General features: G+C 45.3%; 1 protein-coding gene across 1 annotated transcript in view; it reads right to left on the bottom strand.

Moving 5' to 3' along the window:
* LOC135819555 (uncharacterized) overlaps window positions 1-21,067 on the bottom strand; it is a 101,776-nt gene that overhangs the window by 69,569 nt on the left and 11,140 nt on the right. The window contains exons 5-15 of the mRNA XM_065332784.1: window positions 20,379-20,637; window positions 19,904-20,098; window positions 13,783-14,043; window positions 13,312-13,347; window positions 12,691-12,951; window positions 12,046-12,234; window positions 7,205-7,582; window positions 6,779-6,871; window positions 6,067-6,489; window positions 1,120-1,319; window positions 511-766 (exon numbers count right to left, since the gene is read on the bottom strand). Coding sequence (XP_065188856.1) covers window positions 511-766; window positions 1,120-1,319; window positions 6,067-6,489; window positions 6,779-6,871; window positions 7,205-7,582; window positions 12,046-12,234; window positions 12,691-12,951; window positions 13,312-13,347; window positions 13,783-14,043; window positions 19,904-20,098; window positions 20,379-20,637 — 2,551 coding nt within the window. The remainder of the gene's footprint in view (window positions 1-510; window positions 767-1,119; window positions 1,320-6,066; window positions 6,490-6,778; window positions 6,872-7,204; window positions 7,583-12,045; window positions 12,235-12,690; window positions 12,952-13,311; window positions 13,348-13,782; window positions 14,044-19,903; window positions 20,099-20,378; window positions 20,638-21,067) is intronic.

Below are 21,067 nucleotides of genomic sequence, written 5' to 3'. Positions count from 1 at the left end.
TTGCCATGGGTCAGGGCAACCCCCACTTTGCCATGGGTCAGGGCAACCCTGCCCGTGAAATCATTGATATTTGTTTGACTTTCATGAAGAAGTCAGTTGCTTGTTCCAGGATTCCTTGTGTTGTTTGAGAGTGTCAGTCGGAAACGCAGAGGCGAACATAACAGAGCCACAACTGGAAACATAAAATAGAACGGCGATTTAAACTTGGTATACACAGAGGACTATGCCCGAAGTACAGATATGGACACACTTAAAGCACTGCACTAAAACATTATCCCGGCAGCTGATGTCAGGGGACAACTTCCTCCCCCCCCCCCCCCCCCCTCCGGCGCAACGTAACCACAACTTTCAGGCATGCGTGATGCAGATCCATCTGACTTTACACAAATGTCCTCTGGGTCAACATTTGAACGACACCCTATCGTTTCTCCTGATATTGCATATCCCCAACAGGAACAAATAGCTGCTTTCACCCTGCCTCCGCTCCACTCATCTTCTCAACATACATACCTGTTGTTCCAGGAACAGGCATCTGACACACAAAGTGCTGGTTCTTGCTGCAGTCATCGTCGATGATCTTGGCCGAATTGTGATTGGTGTCTCCCACGCCGAACACACCACAATTCTCGCCATTTCCCCAGTTGTTTGGCTCTCCACATCCCCAGCGCGTGTACTTGTTGCAGCTACCGTCTTCCCATTCAAACGCACTGAAATCTCTTGCCTTCCGCAGGCCAATGTACATATTCTTGTTTGATGTTGGGTAGGTCTGAAAAGAATCAAAAACAAAGTTTTTTTTAGATTCAGCCTGGCCCTGTTGATGATACATCCCTTGAGAGCTTAGTTCAAGGCCTTTGAACGAAATATTGCTTGTTGCAATGCCTTTACGCTTTGTGGAGTAACGCTTTTGGTACACTGGTATACGCACTGTCATGCATTGCCCGAAAACTGTGTGTTATAGCTCGTTCAAGGTAGATCAGGTCAAACATAAAGCGTGTGTTAGCATGAACTCAGCACGCAAAGGGTTAAGGCGGCATGGAACACAGGCAATGCATTGCGTGTATCCTAAGCTAGAGAGTTGATAATTGAATGCACTTTAACAATATCAAAATACATCCTGACCTGGTACATGTAGTGCAGGAAAAAGTCCAGAACCCCATCATCTGGGATTATGGCAAGTGTTGCATTTGAGTTCAGTGTCTTGCAGTCAGTTTGAGCCGATGTGTAGCTCTTTTGCTGTGTGAACTCAAACCAGTAGCACTCATTGCGGTACTGGTACCAACCCGTAGGGCACTTTCCTTTCACAAGCGGGTACAGTTGTTCTAAACGGGCAAGGAGCACATCAACACAACAGCTTTTCAGACATGGGTTCAAGGGCAACTCCACATGGTGATTCGAAGCAAAGCAAAAGGATTTATGTGTTTTGTCAACATTCGATATTTGCTAAATCCTATATATAGGATTTTGGTCATATTTTTCAACTCAAAATGGGTGTGGCATGAGAATAGAAAAATGTATGTGACCAATTCTTCCTTGCTAGGTCTTAGTAGATATCGAGAGTTGAATAAGATAATTTTTTCAAACACTAACATCTCAGGCTCATCTCCTTGCCCAATATTACTAAGGCCTGTGCCCTATTTTTCGAATCCTATATATAGGATTTGAGATTTTATTGGACCTTGTTTTATCCTTAAAACTGGTAGTTTCATGACGGCATGTGCGATATGTCGTCATGAAACCACCCCGTGCCACACCTGCAATGTTCTTCTGCACAGTCACTGCTTCAGTCCTTTCCATGACAGCAGCTGAACAATTATGCTTAAATTTCCAATTATTGCTGAAAATGGGTATTCATCAGAAATATTATCGCCCTATGAATCTAAAATGTAAACATTCATGCCTCAAACATATTTACATCTACCATGAAAACCATTATGCCGTTATTATTGGCCGTGATGACCAATAACAACGGCATAAAAGGTACACATTTTCAAATCCTATATATAGGATTTTTGGCCAGCAAATTAAGAGATAGTGAAAGGAATGTTTTCGCTAAAGTTTTGCCAATCGAAATTTTGAGTGTACAATCCAGTATTAATCATCCTTCTTGAAACTCGGATCGCTAAAAATATTTCATTGCGAATTGCTCCAGTTCCAGAAAACAAAACAAAAAGGACCACGGAACTACAAGTTACGCGATAATATCCACTAACACCACCAGTTACTTGACAATCAGCTGATGCGATAACATTGCACGGTACTGATGTTCTACAACTAACTGCCAATCAGCTCTCGCGCGTCTTGGATGTCCACTGCAACAGCCTTCCAAAATGAAAGGTTCTAAGTTAAATTCACAAAATGCTAAAAAAATTACTCGCTAAAATTAGCCGTTCTAGAGTATGTTTTTTCCCCAAGAAGCACTGAAATGGAAAACCCATGAGAATCCAGCAAGTTTTTATGAATCGACCGTAGACAAGAGTTATGGTTAGTGGTGAAACGAATTTGCGAGTAGACAAAATATTACGAGTTCTGGCTAACTGTCCACCAGCGTAACCAGATCATATACAGTCAGTGGGTGCGACAAAATGGCACCAAACTGACAAAGAGTACTAAGACATTCGGCGACCTGACACCTAGCTCCAACACTTCTCCGAGGCGCAAACCAACAACCTTCCAGCTTGGAATACTCAGGTTCGGAAACATCCAAGAGGGAAAGGGTAGCACAACGAAAAAGAGCAAAAGCTACGTCCCACAGCAACAAGGAATGCCGAAAGTTACTGGATGATGACGAAACTAGTAAGGCTATTGGACATACCTCTTGGACCTTTCTGAACCAGAAAAAGGTGGAGGGAGGGCTAGTTTATATTTTTATCATTGTAAAAGATGCCTGGCCACCCTCTTCAATTAGGGCTTTCAACTGCCAGATCATAACGCGAAGCAACTCGCAAGAATGTGTATGTATGCGAAGTGTATCGGGGAAATGCATGCAGGACGATAGTAGTAGTAGTAGATTTTATTATTTTACTAGGGGACTCCCAACAGGCGTTGCCTTTTTACTGGGAACCCTAGGTGAATTTTTACCATGTTTACATACAGAGCAAGAGACGGGGCAAGTGCGGGTTCGAATCCCATGTAAGCCTAGTTCACATTCGACGGGGCGCGACGGGACGCGACGTAAGGATCGACGTGAAGCGACGGGACGCTCTGACGGCGTCCAATGTAAACACCAGGAACGGGAACGCAACCGTACTACCGTACAGATCGGGAAGCGTCGGGAAGAGTTGGATCGATCCAACTTTTCATACCGTAGACGGGCGTAGACGGGGACGCAAGCGTACAAAACGGCTGCAATTCGAGTGTGAACAGGAGACGGCGTCGTGCGCCGACTACTCCCGATTCTTACTTGGATATTTTTAGCATTTCGAACACTGCGCTTCCCATGATAACTCACAGAATGGCTGGCACGACTTGAGTTGAATTTTAGCAACATAATATCTCATGTCACTTATTGTATGTAGGGATAGTTCAGAAGCGTGACAGACGAACTATTCTTTCATTTCCTGAGGCTATTATTTGAATGCCACAACTTTCAGGGCTAATTTTTTGATCTTCACGAAAACTGGTATTGTGAACTTGATTCCGCTTCTTTCAAGGAGAAATAATTGAAAAGAAGTCCCGAAAAACGAGAAATTAGGTCCGAAAGTCACCCCGTCATGGACCGTGCCTTATGACTCGCGCCGTTCGACGTTGAACGTCGCACCGACTGCTGCATGTCGTGTCGTACGAATCGTACAGGATTTTACAGCTCACCTGTACCCCAGCCCTCCCGACAAGCCCTTAGTCCCGTACCGTCGGCGTTGCGTCGAATGTGAACTAGGCTTCAGGCCAAGCCAGGGAATACAGTCATGTACTTCATGATCGTCCTGGTTTTTTTCCCGCAGAATGGGAAGGGCAGGCAGATTTTTTATTTAATTATTAAAAAATGGGGCGGGTGGGCTGATTTATATCTTTATCATTGTAGCAGACTGCTGGCCACCCCATTCTCAAGTGCCACATAATAACGCAAAGCAACTTGGAAGAATGTGTATGTATGCGAAGTGTATCGGGAGAATGCATGCTGGGCGATAGTGCAGTTCGAATCCCATGTTAGGCCAAGCAGGGGAATACATGTTCTTCGTGATCGTCCTGTTGATCAAAAAAAGTTGGGAGGGCAAACAGATTTTTGTTATCCTTGTGTTAGGTATGGGAGGAGGTACCAGTCGTCCTTTTTCGTACTCAATACTTGTATAACTATTGAACTGGGATGGTGAGCAAATCTAATTATGGTAAATAAAAGGAAAAGGACAAAATGTTACTATTTACGACTAACTGTCCACCAGTGTAAACAGATCATTATACAGTCAGCGAGTGCGACAAAAGTTGTATTTCTCGCCGGCCGAGCGCAGAGAGATAGGTCAGAAATGATTTCTCGCGAAACATTTTCAGTTGCAAATATGGCATCTGGTGACAGTGGTGTGTTCTCTATTGCTGCTTTTTGTCCTGACTTCTTCAGTACGTTTTGAGTCACACCAGTGTCCCTGCCCTCCCACCCTTCATTTATGTGCATATTGTCATTGCTTTTTTATCACCTTTTGCCGTGATGTGCTTGCCATGGCTACATGATGCCTAATCGCGATTGGGGATGTACACCCGTTTTTTTCCCTCACAACTGCGTCCGTCGGCGCGAGGGCTTTTTCCCAGGCTGGCTCGATCCAGGAAAATTAATCTGACGGTCCAAAGTGGTTCTGCATCATGGCCTATTTCTGCTATCCACTGGTCTATCTCAGATACTCTGTTCTCAGTCCTTGATTCCATACCTCACTCGTTATCCGGTTCACATCTGGCTGCGTCCAACTACCCTTCACTTTGTGTGTTGTCGATGTTGCTGTCTATATCTCTGTGTGTGCAAGTATATGTGGAGCGAGAATGGCAGAAAACTGTTGCAATTTTGTTTCCATCAGTTTGAGTAACATGCATAATGACCTAGGCAAAATGCATAGCGAGGGCCCTAAGCTTTCAAGCTCTCTCGTTTTCGTGGTTGGACAAACGGTCACTTTGTGGGGTCATGTGCAAACACGTTCTAATCGCTGGTGAACAAGTGAAGCCCAGTTCACGTTCAATTTGTATGGGAATGGATGCATGGGGATGAAAAAAGAAGCACTAGACTGGCGCTCCACTTGATGTCCAACCCTCGTGTTGATTCAGTGTTGATTCAGAGCAGTTGCCTTCTATGGCTTGAGCGCAAAAAAAACAAGTTTCAGATTCGCTTCAAGCGGAGACGATCTACTCACATCTCAAACGTCGTTTAGTTTTCATTGTGCTTTGACATGCAGTTCAGTTCAGCACAAACTCAGGATGATCGTCAGGGGCGGGCACGGTGCCCAGTCTTTGAATAAGCTCTATTGTGTACACTCACCTTGTGCAGACAGTGGAGCTGCTGTACGTGCCAAGGCTCTGACTGGAACTTGTCGATCTCATTTCTGTTGTCAGCTCTTGCTTGTGTGAAGTTGTGTTTTGTCAGTTGTCAATTGCGAAAATAATGCAGTGTTTTCATCGTGTCCCCAGTTGTGTTTAGTCGAGGCTCTTGTCGAGGCTCTTGCATCGCTCTGGGAAAAATAGAGCTAATATCTACGCAGGAAGGTATGGCTTACAACTGAGGGACCGCTTGCGCACTTGAATTCCGCATATCCACCCGTCGTCGCTTTGAATGAATCTGCTTCTACAGCTCTTAAAGTCTGGTGCGATAGACAGGTTTGTTCAGTCGGACGGAGCTAGAGCTAATCACATGACTTGCAGTTGGACTTACCTGCAAGTCCACTTACTTTGACTTCAACAATTATAGTGTGTGATCTCCTTTGTTGTATTGTTTCTTCTTACGTCTCCAGGAAAGAAAGGAGATTGGATCATTTTCTTGACAATAATGCAGTTGTAACTTTCTTTTACTGTAAAGTGACTGTAATTAATAACGCCTAATTCATGCAACATCCAGTCCCCCCCCCCACCTATTATGGATAGCAATCACCAACTCACTGAGGCCTGGTCCAGGAGTCTTGCAGATATAGCCCAGGTTTGTGCCGCAGTCCAAGTCAATCCACAGGCCTGTGCCCTTTCCTCCTGCATACATTGTGGCACACGCACGTACACCTCCATTGCCAGGCTGGCCACACTGGAAGTTATTGTAGAATGGTCGAGTACCGTCATTCCAAGCATACACCTTGTTGGCATCGGAGTCGTTCAAGCCAATCCACAGGTTCATGCCCAGAGGGATTTTCATCTTCAGCAGTGAGCTGGTGAGAAACTTCTGCTCAGTAGCGTCCAGTACCGTGACCATCATAGCACCCATAGCAGTGCAATCACTCATTGCCATGGTGAAGTTCACCGCACGGTTTGTCTCCACATAGTAGCAGCTGCTGCTCTCCTTGTTCCATAGCCAGCCATCCTTGCAAGGACTCACTGAACAGCGAGAACATAGCCACCAGACCAAACACAAACCATGAAATGCTACTGCAGACATCTTTGCTTCAAGGACATGGCTTGCACTGAGTGTTGACAGAAACAAACAGCCTACCGAAAGTGTCTGGGATAGGCCACAGCCGTGGCTTGCACTGAGTGTTGACAGAAACAAACAGCCTATCGAAAGTGCCTGGTATAGGCCACAGCCGTGGCTTGCACTGAGTGTTGACAGAAACAAACAGCCTATCGAAAGTGCCTGGGATAGACAGCAGCCATGACTTGCACTGACCTTTCGATGCTGGTTTGCTGCATAGGTAGTTGAACTTCAAGTCACAGTAGTAATCAAACCAAAATGACGACATCTCATTGCCAAGTCTAGTTACTGTTGACATTCACGCACACACACAACCATACACACACACACACACACACATGCGTGCGCGAACACGCACAAACACACATATGCGCGCGAACGTGCACACACACACACAATTCAATTGTGAAATCGACAATAAACTGGCAAAGTTATGATCATGTGAACATACCCAGTCCAATATATTCTCATCAATACGTGATGTGCAGTCACCATGTAATAGTACAGAATGAACAGTGAGTGTATTATGTATGTCAACACAAGAGGTACAGAATGTCACTATGAGAATTGACATTAGAGAGTAAAGTTACAGTTGGAGAGAGACGCTCTTCATCAGCTTACCTATTCCACCGCAGTGCTCGTTGCCCCCGTAGTTGTTGGGCTCACTACAACCCCAATGGTGGTATGGGTAGGACGTCAGCGTGCTGTTGTCAACCCAGTAAAAGGTCTGGTTGTTTGCCGTACCCACCGGGTACTGTACAAAGAGACCAATCCAAATAGGCTGGTCGAACGTTGGCTCATTGGCTGCAATATAGTCCACGACAAAGCCGTTCTCCTCCTTCGTCTTGGTTATAGCCAGGTCTCCACCGAGCTTCTGACACTCAGCTCTGGCACTGAACCAGGGTAGCTTGTCGGAGCTTTTCGTCGCAGGATACAAGCAGGTGCGGCCACTCTGGATCCAGCCAGACTCGCAAATGCCCTGATTGTACTTGGGAACAACTGCATGAAGATGAAAAGAATGACAAGGGTAATGCTAGCTGCTGTGTCATTGCGATCTGTGAACCCATGAGTCAGGGAGGAGCAGATCGACCTCTCGGGAAATACACTGGATAATTTTCATTGTACTAGTACATTGAATAGTTTTCATGTTTGCGCTTTTCCCTCAAACTACGTTCATGATTCGTGCTTACATACTTCACAGCTGGTTGCTAAAAATGCACTGATTCCAATGGTGAAGGTCCCAGGTAGATCAGAGCAGCCGTTCCCGAGTTATCACAGCTTGAAGTTTGCACGAAATTTGGTGACATCATCATGACGTCATAAACTTCCCCAAACTAGGTCGGATTTATGACGTCAGCGAGGTAAACTTTGTATAGGAGTAGATGGTGAAAAACCAATTTCTTTCTTGTATCCCTGCAACAATAAATTTCATACTAGAATTTTTTTCCAGTTGGGATACCGGAAGGGTGCCATATGTCCCATATAGTCCCAGGGCCCATTTGAAATTTCTCACTTTTACTTGACACAAGTTGGCTAACATGGATTTCATGATCATTTCTGGATGGTCTTTGCCTCCTGAACACGATGGCGTAGGTTTCGATTGCCGAATTGTGTCCGAACATGGTGAAAAACATCAAAATAGAAAAGACCGTTATTACCATGGCAACCTAACTAGAATCGCTCCTATATCCATTTCTACTGACACATATAGGGCCAAGTAGCACCTCATTTTGCTCAGAATAAGCAGTAGATACGGTACGGCGACAGGTACTGTGCTTTTTGTAGTATAAAACAGGTTTTAAAAGTGCAGTGAAACTTGGCTATTGTACATGTACACAGTACATGACATTACATGTCACGTTGGATGTTAGCATTGAGGTATATGTACATGTACCTGCATGTGCAGCTAGCAGGTACATGATACTAGTTACATGTACATGCATTAGTATATCAGACTGCAAACACAGAGGAAAGCCTCAGACGGCTGGGCGTTACACTTCAACTAACAGAATAGGTATTGTAACCCAAGGACTGACAGGAGAAGGCAAAGGTGGGTAGGAAACGGCAGAGTCTAAGGTAGGAAATGCTATAGGACAGTTGCAACCTCAACTAATTTACTCGAAATGCGTGTAGATAATACGATAGCTCTCGCAGCGATGTGAGAAGGAGAGCACTACTTGTATGCAATGGCAGTGCCGTAATGAAGAACTGATGAAATTGAAATACCAAAATCCTTTGCATAGATAACAGACCAAATATTGGCTAGCTTGCCACTATTCTATGAAAAGACCTCAGGGCTGCAGTTGGACAACACTCACATGTGAATAGCTGCAGTTTAAAAAGCTGATCGATCCCAACATCGTGATACAAATACTTTCGCTTCCATGTGTTTCACTTTAGTTGAACTTGTTCTTCCGTCTGAGCCTTGGAAACTCTGCACCGTACAGCCCAGCCCTACTCCATCACCTATAGCACTACTGTCGGCTCTGCAGTCATGGACAATTCTTTAGCCACTAGTACATGAGGTATTAGATGTATGTAAACATATTAATTATTATTAAATTATTACGCACACACTCATGGCCAAGGCCAATCAAGGAGGAGGTGAGGGCGACTATAGCCAGCCATGGCAAAAAAAGAAGAAAAAAGAAGAAGAAAGAAAAACAAGTGCAAATCAGAACAACAATAAAAGAAGAGATTGGGCTGAAAATGAAGTTGTATTATTAGGTTTACAGAAAATGGTCCGAGAGATCACGAACAAAGGCAGAAATGTTTTCACATGATTGCATTTTTTGGGGAAGCGAGTCCCAGAGACAATAGCTAATGAAAACAGGCGAGCGACTCATTGAGTTATTTCTTGAAATAGGAAATCTTAGTTTATTACGACTTGACGAAGAGGAGTTGAACCAGTTAAGTGCATTTTGAATATGCATTGGTGCCTTCAGCAGTTTAATCTGATGGATAAATCTACAACAGAGTGTGTTAATTATGGTTTGTAAAGGACAGGTTTTGCATTGGGAATACAGAATTGTTAATGGGGTGTCAAGTGGGAAGCGAAAATATCGCTATCAAAATCCTGCGATGCATTAGTTCAAGCCGCGTAAGCATTCCTGCTCCAGCACTGCACCACACAATGCTACAGTATAAAATTATGGGTAAGATATAGGAGGCGTAGAAAGCCCGACGACAGACTAGTGGTAATTGGCTCATGTGACTGTATAGAACACCAACAGCCGAACTTGTCCGGCGCGCGATATACTCCAGATGGTGGGACCAACTCATGCCTGAGTCAAAGATGACTCCAAGGTGTTTGTGGTGGCTAACAATTGGGATGGGCGTCCGATCGTCAGGGAAGTGGAATAGGTACTGGTCGATGTAGGAAAGATCGGAACGCGGATGAGGTGGAATGCACAATATGACAGTCTTTCCAGCATTAGGTCGAAGTTTCCAGAGACGCATCCATTCAACCACTGAGCGAATTTCCGACTGCGAAGAATTACACGCCATGGGCAGGGAAAGTTCAGATGCCACAAGAGTAGTGTCATCGGCGTACAGGGAGGTATCTGGAACGCGAGTTAAGTCATTTACATAGAGCAAGAAGAGAAGAGGACCAAGTATTGAGCCCTGTGGCACACCGGAACATACTTCGAGCGGTTGGGACAGCGAACCTGACACCCTGACCTGTTGGACCCGGCAGGATAGGTAGCTTTCAAGCCACCGCGGAACATTGCCACCAATGTTAAAGGAGGCGACTTTGGCCAACAAACCACGGTGCCACACTAATAATATGTTTCCCTGTTCACCGCATTTGCATAAAGTACATACCGTGATCAGTTCAGGAGAGACAAGCCATAGCATTGGACATCGGACTCTTTCTTGCAGTTGGTGTTTTAAAACTGTTTCACGCAGCCTAGGCCCAGCCAACGAATTCCGTGACAGGGAAAGGATTCTTCTACTGCTGGTGTCGCATATTGTGATAGCTTACCTCCAGGTATTCGGATTTCGTTTTTGTAACACTCCACACCACTTAGCCAGTCCCTCTCGCTGCAGCATGCCACTACTACCTAAGTTGTCCTAGAGCTGTTGAGCTGGTAAATAGGCTTTTGTGCAAATCGTAGCTGATCACCACGGTTGGTGTGTTCAAATCATGGTACTAACACTAGCTGCTCTTGTAGATTCGAATCAAATGCTCGTCCACTGTAACACCTCCTGTGCAGCGGTACTCAATCACAAAGTAAATGTCTTCATTCCAGCCCGATATAATGAGGGACAAGGCATATATTTTAGAGGTCGATTTTTTGAATTGTCCCCTGTGATAATACAGAAGTTTGAAAAAGATCCGACTTCTTTGGGACAATGGAGAGCCAAAATACTGAAATGATCGGTCAGAGTCCGTTCAAATGTTAAACAGCGTGGCCTCGTGTGCCACTGGATACGCAGATGCCATAAGAAAAACTAGAAAGTTTATCCAGCACAAGTAAAGTAAGCCATCGATTATCATGTGACGGGTGAACGAACGGTCAATTTGGTGTGAGATTTTTCACCAACGTAATGTGTTGGAGGATATCAAGATGGCCTATGGCTAGTGCACCTGCCCAACCATGAAGAGCAGATTAGTCGATATCTCTCTGAAACATGCCAAGAAACTCCATAGAGCACATTCGCGATGTTTTCCAACTTCCTTCCAAGCTCATTTTGATGATCTTATCGTAGGGTTGCGTACGAAAAGGAGGACTGATGACATATTCTCCAGACATTACAACGGACAACGGGAACAGGTTAGGTCGAACAACATAATTATATTGGAGAGACGAAGAGACTGAGACAAAGACGAACGAAACGACGACATTGTGGAAGAGAGAGGCAAGAGGTAGAGCTCAAGAACGGCAAGATAAAGGGCCTGGGTAGCTACGGCAATTATGGGCGCGCAAGTAGCTACCCAGGCCAACGGAACAAAAGGAGACAAAAGGTGAGTACGAGAGTGCATGCAGGCCAGCTTGGATAAGGTTGTAGAACGTACGGGAGGGGGTACTTAACAGTAGGAAACAAACAATAGATACAGATGTGCACTCCTTTGAAACACAACGAAACAGAACATATCTACTTCTACACACAAATTATAAACAACAAGGCTACGAAATCCCGCATAGTTTAGGAAAACAAGAAAATGTGGTGTCTGAATTGAGCTATTATCACACGCACGCATGCTTGATCGCGCTGAACTTCTTCCCGCTGTAAATTACCCTGTCTTTTTTCGCGCTGAGTTGCTGGCTTTACTGCGCAGATAGTCACGGGCCTGAAGAAACTGGTGCTGTGAAATCATGCGCTGAAGTGTTGGCGCTGAAATGCATCGCTCTAAAATGGTGGCGCTGAAGTGGACAGTCATCGAAATATAGCCCTAGCTAGGGCCAGACGCTACTAAAGTGACGTATTTTGTATAGCTTCGGAAATTGACCACTAACCTGCCTGTGGGATTGTTGATTCACAGATGTAGCCGTCCTGATTGTAGTAGAAGCAGAGGTCTGCGCCCCAGTAGCCATCACGCCGTCCAGACGCGCGGGCTCCAGCAAACAGGTAAACACAGTTGCGATACCATGGGCTGCTGCCTTTGATGAATTCACAGTCCCAGTTGCGATACAGTGGCACAGTACCTAGACGACAAGGAGAAGAAAAAGAAAACAAAGCATAGTATGCATGAAAACATTGGGAACTCCAATACCTTTTACGTGATTGATTGCAGAATGCTGTCCAGTCGAGTAACATAGCGACCATCCTTGCAAGCTGAGAAAGCTGGACCATTCGGTTTGATGAGTATCGGTACTCTGCTCTGCCTTGATCTGCGCGCTGAGCAGCAACAGTTCAAAGTGTTCACGGTATGCATGAGTCTCAGGCTGATTGATATTTCCACATCCGTAGGAATGTAGCCGATACCCCGCCCCCTTTTACAAGGATCTACATGAAAGCTGACTTCAAATCTTCAAATGCCTATTCAAATGTCGCATGATTGATGAACCAGTAAAAGGAGTGGGTACAGAGAACGCAAATCTGTATGCTCTATGGATGACACGAAAACAGGTGCCGGATCTCTTCACAACACTATAGCTTACCATCAGGCCAGGTAAATTGGTAATAGGAGGCGTCCAAGTTCATACCAATCCAAAGCTTCTTCTCGCTCATCAATCCTAGATTTGTGACAGCACTCGTGATGAATGCTTGCTCTGTGGAATCACTGATGCTGAGTAGAGAAGCACCGTTCTTGAGGTTGCAAATATTGACAGCTGTGGACCAGCTAACTCTGTCGTTTGTCTCAAAGTAGTAGCAACTTCGGCCGTTTTGCAACCAGCCTGCTGGGCATTTTATGCCGGTTTCTAAAATAACATATGACAAAATGTTGAAGATCGTAATGAGAAAACCGTTCTGAACGTTTTCCTTTAACATGTACAATTCACATTTATCTCTCATGTGTTCGGTACTATTGTAGCTTTCTATCACCAATAACATAATATCTATCTACAGCCGTGGTCCAAGAAATCCGACCCGCGAATCAAAAGTAGTGCCGTGTCTCTATTTCAATTAAATCATGCCCGTTCACAAAACCGATCCAAAAGCCACAGGAGCCGCATATGGCTTGGCAATGCTTTCGGCATGTGGGTTGAATTTCTTCAGCTACAACTCTACATGCTATCCAGCGGACGCCAGCAGCAACACAGCAGCAACACTGTTCTCACCATCACATGTTGGGTTGGACACACTTGACAAAGTTTCTGCACAGAACACGTATAATGAAAACACAAGCCCATTGATGTAATACATGCTAAGATTTCAAGATGTCCGGTCGATGCAGATATAAAAAAAGTTATAAAATAAAAATAAAACCCTCCCGTCCACCCCGATTTTTCGGAAAATTCTGAACATCAACAATCTTTTTTTTTTACTTGGCCCAATGAATAGTTCCCCAAGCTGTGCAAAAAGATTTGTTTGCAGGCAACTCGCCTACACTCGAATGAGTACTGCATTTTCACACATAACCCAGAAGATGACGCAATGTAGTTCTGGACGTTACTAAAGGCAAAAGTGTACATGTACATGATTGCACTACATATGCCAGAGTTCTATGAATCCACCACACAGCACTGAACATACAAACAGATAGTAAAACCAACACACAGTAAATGAGTGCTGTAAGTGTCTGTACTCACTGAAGGAGAAGGGAATCTCGCAAGCATACTGCTTTCTGCCGTTGCAGTCGGCATCGTTCCATCGGCCGGCATTTCTGTTCGTCTTGCCGAAGCCAATTGACATGCAGTCTTCACCCTGCCATCCAGCGCTGTTGGGTTCACCGCATCCCCAGTTGGCGTACTTGCTACAGGTAAGATCGGTCCATGTCCATGGACTGTGTTTGTTCTGTACCTGGCGCAGTCCCATCCACACTGCCTTGCTGGTGAGAGGGTAGAACTGACCTGAGGCCATCAAGGGACAAGAGTATGACAGGCTGTCAATTTAGCTCTCACGTGTACTGCTTTCAAGAACAATGACTGCAATGGAAAATCAACCATTGGTTTTCGTGCCTGAGTGGAGCATAAACTCTAGCAGATCATTTGCAATAGTGTGCATTCTCTCTCCATGCAAGCTAGTTGCTTTGCGGAAATCACTCCCCATAGATGGCCCAACAATCATGTCAACCGGTGTTAGGCATGCACATACACACATTGCTACCAGCACGGGATCGTTCGTTTTGCCAACTGCTAGGGCCCTATCTCTCATGCATTTTTTACTTGTACATAATTTCCCCTGCAAGCTGCAAACATAGATTCCCGTGTCGTGGTCGCAACCTGCCTACTAAATGTTGAATTCGAATTAGGACAACTGACAACGGGAACAGGTTAGTGGTGGAACGACATTTATTAGAGACGGGACAAGAGACCAAGACGAACGAAACGACTACATGGTGATTATTGACGAGTGAGAAAAGAGAGAGAGTCTGAACGGCAAGATAAAGGGCCTGGGTAGCTATGGCAAATATGGGCGCGCAAGTAGCTACCCAGGCCGACGGAACAAAAGGAGACAAAAGGTGAGTACGCAAGTGCATGCAGGCCAGCTAGAAAAGGTACGGGAGGAGGTACCTAACATAAATATGTCATTCTTATCCAGGACCTTTTTGACATTGGCATTTTTGGAGGAGCACTGACTTGGTTCACACTTTACCGGTCAAGTCGCCAATAGCAAGTGCGTATTGGCTCTAGATTCAGCAGGCTTGTTAAATGCACCTGCAGTGGTCCGTAGGGTTCGGTCCTGGGGCCGCTGCTCTTCAGCGTCTACACTAGAGATGTGACTTTTACTTCCCAGACTATGTCGCTCCAGGTTGCAGACAATATAGACTTAACTTCCAGATGCGGCAACGCTGACTTCATTTCGTCTGAGCTCACGACAGCCGTTTCTAGCTGTGCTCACTGGCTAGCCTCCCGTGGTATAATCCTCAATGCGACCAAGAGTCAGCTGCTTGTCTTTGCAGGATCCCATGGCCAAAGCCCCGAGGTTGTGGGAAAGTGTGATGGCATGCCCGTGTCAAGCGTCACCAGTGCCTACTATCTTGGCATCATCTTGGATGTCCGCATGTCATGGCAGCTTCAAGTCGTTGTGAGCACCTCGAAAGCCAATAAGAAATTTTAACCCTGTGGCGGACAGGAAATGTCAAACACTTGCTAGCCGAGTGCTGTTTTTCAAGGCAGCTATCCTGCAGGATCTCGGGCATGGGTCCATTGCGTTCACCCCAAGACTCACTCAGAAAAAGACAGATTGGCTCCAAGTAGCACAAAAAAACATGGGGCAAGAGCAGTGTATGGCTGCCCAGAGTTCTCCAGTGCCAGTGATCTCCTGGGATGCATATAGGTGGTCAGGATTGAAGAGCTGTATCGGAAGAAAGTCCTGGTGTTTCGTCTGATGGCACATACACACCATTGCGAGTCCATCCTTTCTGGATCTCTTCTTACGCTGCATGGATCGCAGGACACGCCTGGATCTCTCCCCGGACTCCGTCTGTATAAGAACCCACGCCGGACGATCTCGCCCTGCCTGCCAAGATAGTACCCTCTGGAATGAACTACAGGACGCAGTCAGAGTACTGTCGTCCCTCAGCAGCTTCGAAATGGCCATCGTATCTTATACCATCCTATCCCTGATGTTAGTAGGAAGAGCAGGCGGTTATGTACGCTTGTTAGAAGGTAGCACTTAGTCTTATGAGTTTCTTTTTAGGCGAGCAACAGATTTGTTATTCGCTGACTTATCTAGTTTTGATAACACTGCGCTCCTCATTGAGATATCTACCATTCTCTCTTCTTTCTCATTATTTGCTCCCAAACCTTCCTTCCTTGTAACACAATAACATATTCGCTTCCATGTCATTGAGCATTTGGGCTCGTTTTGGAATAGCGAATTAAAGTACAATTTACAAACAAACAAACAATGCTTCGTTGGCCTGGGTCGCTACCCACGTTTCCCATTACCGTGTTCTTCGGAGCATAAGCAGCACCGGGACATTCTCGGTGTGTTCATTCTAGTTTTCCTCCTTCATATTCTGTTTATCTAGGTGTTCTCGCTCCTGGCAAGTGCCTGTTGTTTGTGTCGTCCATATTTTGTGTGTGCCACAGATGCTATGTACTCAGCCATAGCAATTCCGAGAATTGAAAGACCCAGAAGATCGACAGCGAATTACGCAACGACTTATTACAACACTGAAAGTCAAGGACCGGCGAAGACACTGGGACCGACAGGTGCGACAACTTACGGCCTAAATTTGACGACATCGACATGGGTGAAGAGGATGACACGGCAGATGACACGGAAGAGAAGTCGATAAATGAAACAGATGACGAGGTGCGGGGTGATGGAGGTGAGAAAGCTGGATGAAAATGATAATCGTAAGGGGTCTGCTGTGTTTCTTCATTTGTGTTTTTCCCTAAGTGTCTGAAGGGTTATGATCATTTCAGTTTTTCTGCTTTGTGCTATCCACGTTATGCTAGTCAGTTGAAAATACTTGAAGATGTTTGTATCAGCGTCTGTGCAAGAGTGATCTTTGTAAACACAAGGTAACATAATTATGTGATAGGTGTGTTTATACTAAGACAGTTAGAGCACTCTCAGCGCTAGTACATCGAGCTGTCTTGATGTCTGTGGTTCTCGTAGCCATGGCTGACAGTTCAATCCTATTTTAAGTTGCACTGATGAGGCCTCATTGGCCGAAACAGTCTGGCTGGCTGCATCATTGAGTACTAAGACAGTACAATACTCACTGTTCATTTTTCCCGCTCCTTCACCATAGCAATGAGATCCCATCAAGTATAGAACAGCGCATGCTCCAGGGGTTCTCTATTCTCATTCTCACTCCCGGCAATTCTCCCGTCTACGTACTTCTTCCATATAATTATTCAATGCTACAAAACCCTGTGTTCTGGAAGTGTGAGGGGACTGCTTTTAGCCGGGACCTAACAATTATTATAGGCCTCATTTTCTGTGTGCTGTGCTGACGAGTTATTAAAGCACGAAACAATTATATTCGAAGATTGAGTGTTTGATAGAAAGAAAGAGAGAGAGAGAGAGAGAGAGAGAGAGAGAGAGAGAGAGAGAGAGAGAGAGAGAGAGAGAGAGAGAGAGAAGAGAGAGAGAGAGATAGAGAGAGAGAGAGAGAGAGAGGCAGACAGAGAGATAGAGAGAGAGAGAGGAGAGAGAGAGAGAGAGAGAGAGAGAGAGAGAGAGAGAGAGAGAGAGAGAGAGAGAGAGAGAGAGACAGACAGACAGACAGACCGAGAGTTAGAGAGTTAGAGAGAGAGAGAGAGAGAAAGAGAGAGAGAGAGAGAGAGAGAGAGAGAGAGAGAGAGAGAGAGAGAGATAGATAGGTAGAGAGAGAGAGAGAGAAAGAGAGAGATAGAGAGTAAGTTACATTTATTCCCGTAGCTTTGCAGAAGACGGTACTTCAGTAATGTCTGGCGCTAGCCAGGGTCCACACTGCTTTAATTTGGTGTTTGTGTGTTTGTCTGTTTGTGTCACGCCTGGCGCTATCCCGTATCTGTCCCGTACTGCACCGTACCATCAAACACAGCTGGCCACATACAGCTGGCCGCAATATTCAAATAGGCCTTTCAAACGCAAGATCATAACGTGAAGCAACTTAGAAGAATGAGTATGAATGCGATGTGTATGGGGAAATGCATGTAGGGCGATAGTGCGGGTTCGAATCCCAGGTAATGCCTGAAAAAAAAATAGGAGAATTGACAAATTTATAACATCCCCTTTCTTTTTTGCCGTCATCAAGGCGGTAGACAGTGTCGTACTACCCTCGACCGTACCTGTCCCGTACCTGTCCCGTACCTGTCCCGTACCAGTCCCTTACCTGCCCCGTACATATCCCGAACCGTACAATCAAAGACGGCTGGCCACAATGCATATTCAAACAGGGCTTTCAAATACAAGATCATAACGTGAAGCAACTTGGAAGAATTAGTATGTATGCGAAGTGTATCGGGGGATGCATGCAGGGCGATAGTGCGGGTTCGAATCCCAGGTTATGTCTAAAAACAAAAAGTAGAAACTTATAAGAATTTATAACATCCCTATGCTTTTTTTGTCTTGGTCATCAAGGCAAAAAAGCATAGCGTAGGGCCCTGAGCTTCCAAGCTCTCTCGTAAAGACAGGTAAGTCTAACAAATGAGGACTGAGACCTCTACAACAGGTTTTTACGCCTGAAAGCAGGTGCAGGTTGTCAGTCTAGATTTTATGCGCAGATGGAGAAAAAAATGCGCAGAATTTTTGTAGTGAGATGAAAAGGAGAAATAATAAGAAAAGATGAAATGAAAGCCTGCTCACAACCCAGCCCAGCCTTGCGAACTGGGTATGGTGGATTTAAAAACCTGGTTCAACGCCCGAGCAAGCGCTCTCCACTCAAGGTGTTCACAGCAACTGATAGGAACTCATATGGGAAATTATAGAAAAGAAATAATAAGAAAAAGAGAATAAATTTCACCGCACCTCAATAAACGGAGCCCCACATACAGTACCTCAGAAAAGTGGATCTTCCGACCAGTGTTTTTGTTTACGTCGCAACCAGATGATGTAGCTGCTTCGCAGAGACGTCTTACTGCACAAATTATAAAATATATTTTATTCTTCGATTAGAAAACCCAAGCGCTTTCAGAGCCCTCCGAAGAGAGTCCGGGATGAAACCACGCACACCTACCTCAACCGAAAAAGAAACGACCTGCCACCCATTTGCTCGGCATTGATCGGCCAGATCCGCATACCGCCTGTGCTTCCGCGAGTTACTGACACTGAATCTCTGTCCTCACCACAAACTGTCAACTCCATCCAGAATACAATCCTACGACTCGTAGAGTACAGAACTACTGAGAGAGAGAAAGAGAGAGGGAGAGAGAGAGAGAAAACTGGGCTGCAACTCCGTGTTTCAAGTAGTCAAGATCATGAGGCAATCATAACTACGTGAAAGTAAGAGTTAGAGCCCAGCCCCCCCCCCCTTTCTCTCTTTTTCAATTTATAGTTCTGTGTCTCTCTCAATCTACAGTTCTCTCTCTTCCTCTTTCTCTCTCGCTCTCTCTCCTTCTCCATCCCTCCCCTCCCACTCCCCTTTCCCTCAGACCTCCACCTCGACTTCACTTCCCTTCCTCCTCCTCCTTCGTGTGAACAGGTAAGACACTACCACATCATAAAGGCATTAGTAACACAGCCATTTCCACCACCGTCTCTTTGGAAGTCCTGATATTCATTTCAGTGTACCCAAAAGTCCCTATTCTCGTATTCTTCCGGTATTGCTAAGTCTATTGGTCGTCTTAATGATTATGATTGTAATGTTGCAGACACAGGCATGGTGTGTGTAGTGTATAGTCACTGCCGCAGCATTGTCTCTTTTTGTCTCTCTCTCTCTATCAATCTACCTATCTATCTATCTACCTATCTATCTATCTCTGTCTCTCTCTGTCTTTCTCTCTCTCTCGTTCTCACTCGCTCTCTTTCGTTCTCTTTCGTCCTTTCTTTCTTTCTCTCTCTCTCCCTATCTCTCTCCCATCTCTCTCTCTCTCTCTCTCTCTTTCGCTCTCTCTCTACCTCTGTCTCTTTCTCTACCTTTTCTCTTTTTCATATGTGCCTGCTTGATGTAAATAAAAAAAGTCCTCGTCTTGTACCGCAATGGACTCCTGCGTGGCTTGCAGCCCGAAATCGAAAGTGTTTATGATCGCTTCACATCCATTCCTAGAAAACGTAAAGGCTATGGTTTTCCAGAAACATTTGTGTGCAGTATTCATCATGGCAACTCACTGATGTAGGTCAATAAGACGTCCATCTGTTTGGGATCGCTAGCGCTCATCAGAGTTCCGTTGTACTTGGACTTGCACATCTTGTTGGCGTCAGTCCAGCTTTGCGGCGGGGCTGTCATCTCGAACTTAAAGCACTTGTTCTCAAGGGCATACCACCCATACGGGCAGTGGCTGTTCACCAAATGTACAACTGGATCTGCAGAAGCAAACAACGACAGCTTCAGTCTATAATGCATTGGCACACCACAAAGCCGTAATGATTGCTAACAAAATTTAATGTGGCCACAAGGTGAATTCTTTTCAACACGTGAAAGATTATCGGCAACCATAGGAATAAGGCCACTATTGTTGTATCGCCAAGCACATACCAAAATGAAGTCCAAAGCAGTGTAGCCAGAAAGTGACAAAACTTTTACAGCAGCGATGAACAAGCGATTCTCATTCTGTGCACCAATTCAGTGATGCAGTTATCTTACTTTTTCCATACTTGCACACATAGCCGCCGATGGCAGAGGAACAAGAGCTGTCACCCCACTTTCCAACCTTAGAGGATCCCGCATAGACGGTACCGCAATCGTATGCAGAACTACCGGAGCCTGGCTGGCCACAGTCCCAGTTGGCAAAGTCCAGGACGGCACCGGTCTCGTACCACTCATAGCCGCCATCGTCATCCGTGTCTGTAAGTCCAATCCACAGCTGCCTCTCAACAGTGTAGTTTTGCTGTTGCAAATTAGACTGTGCAGGAGCACAAAGATCAGAGGATAAGATCATGGAGAATGATATAAAGTAGGAACTTTGAGAGTTCAGCAAATGCACATGTATCCTTGTCATACACACACTTGAGAGAAATCAAAAACATTTCTGCTGTAAATCTGAGTTTCACGATTTTAACTGATCACCAGGCAGCAACTTAATCACATGTTGATAAACTTGATCACAAGTTTGAAGACAAGTTTGATACAGGCTGCAAGTTCGAATCCTGGCCCGAATCCTGGCACGAATCCTGGCGCGAATCCTGGCGCGAATCCTGGCCCAAATCCTGGCGCGAATGAATGATACGGATTGATAGTGTGATATGAAAAAGATTGCGTTAGTTGGGTGATGGGGTGCAAAATAGGCGAAAAAAAGAATACAATTGAGGCCTAGGCTCATGCAACTACGTGAT

Source organism: Sycon ciliatum, chromosome 6 (genome assembly GCF_964019385.1).
Source record: "Sycon ciliatum chromosome 6, ocSycCili1.1, whole genome shotgun sequence".
NCBI classification, from domain to species: domain Eukaryota; kingdom Metazoa; phylum Porifera; class Calcarea; order Leucosolenida; family Sycettidae; genus Sycon; species Sycon ciliatum.
The sequence above is the reverse complement of the archived record's forward strand: the minus strand, read 5'-3'. Positions and strand labels throughout refer to the sequence as shown.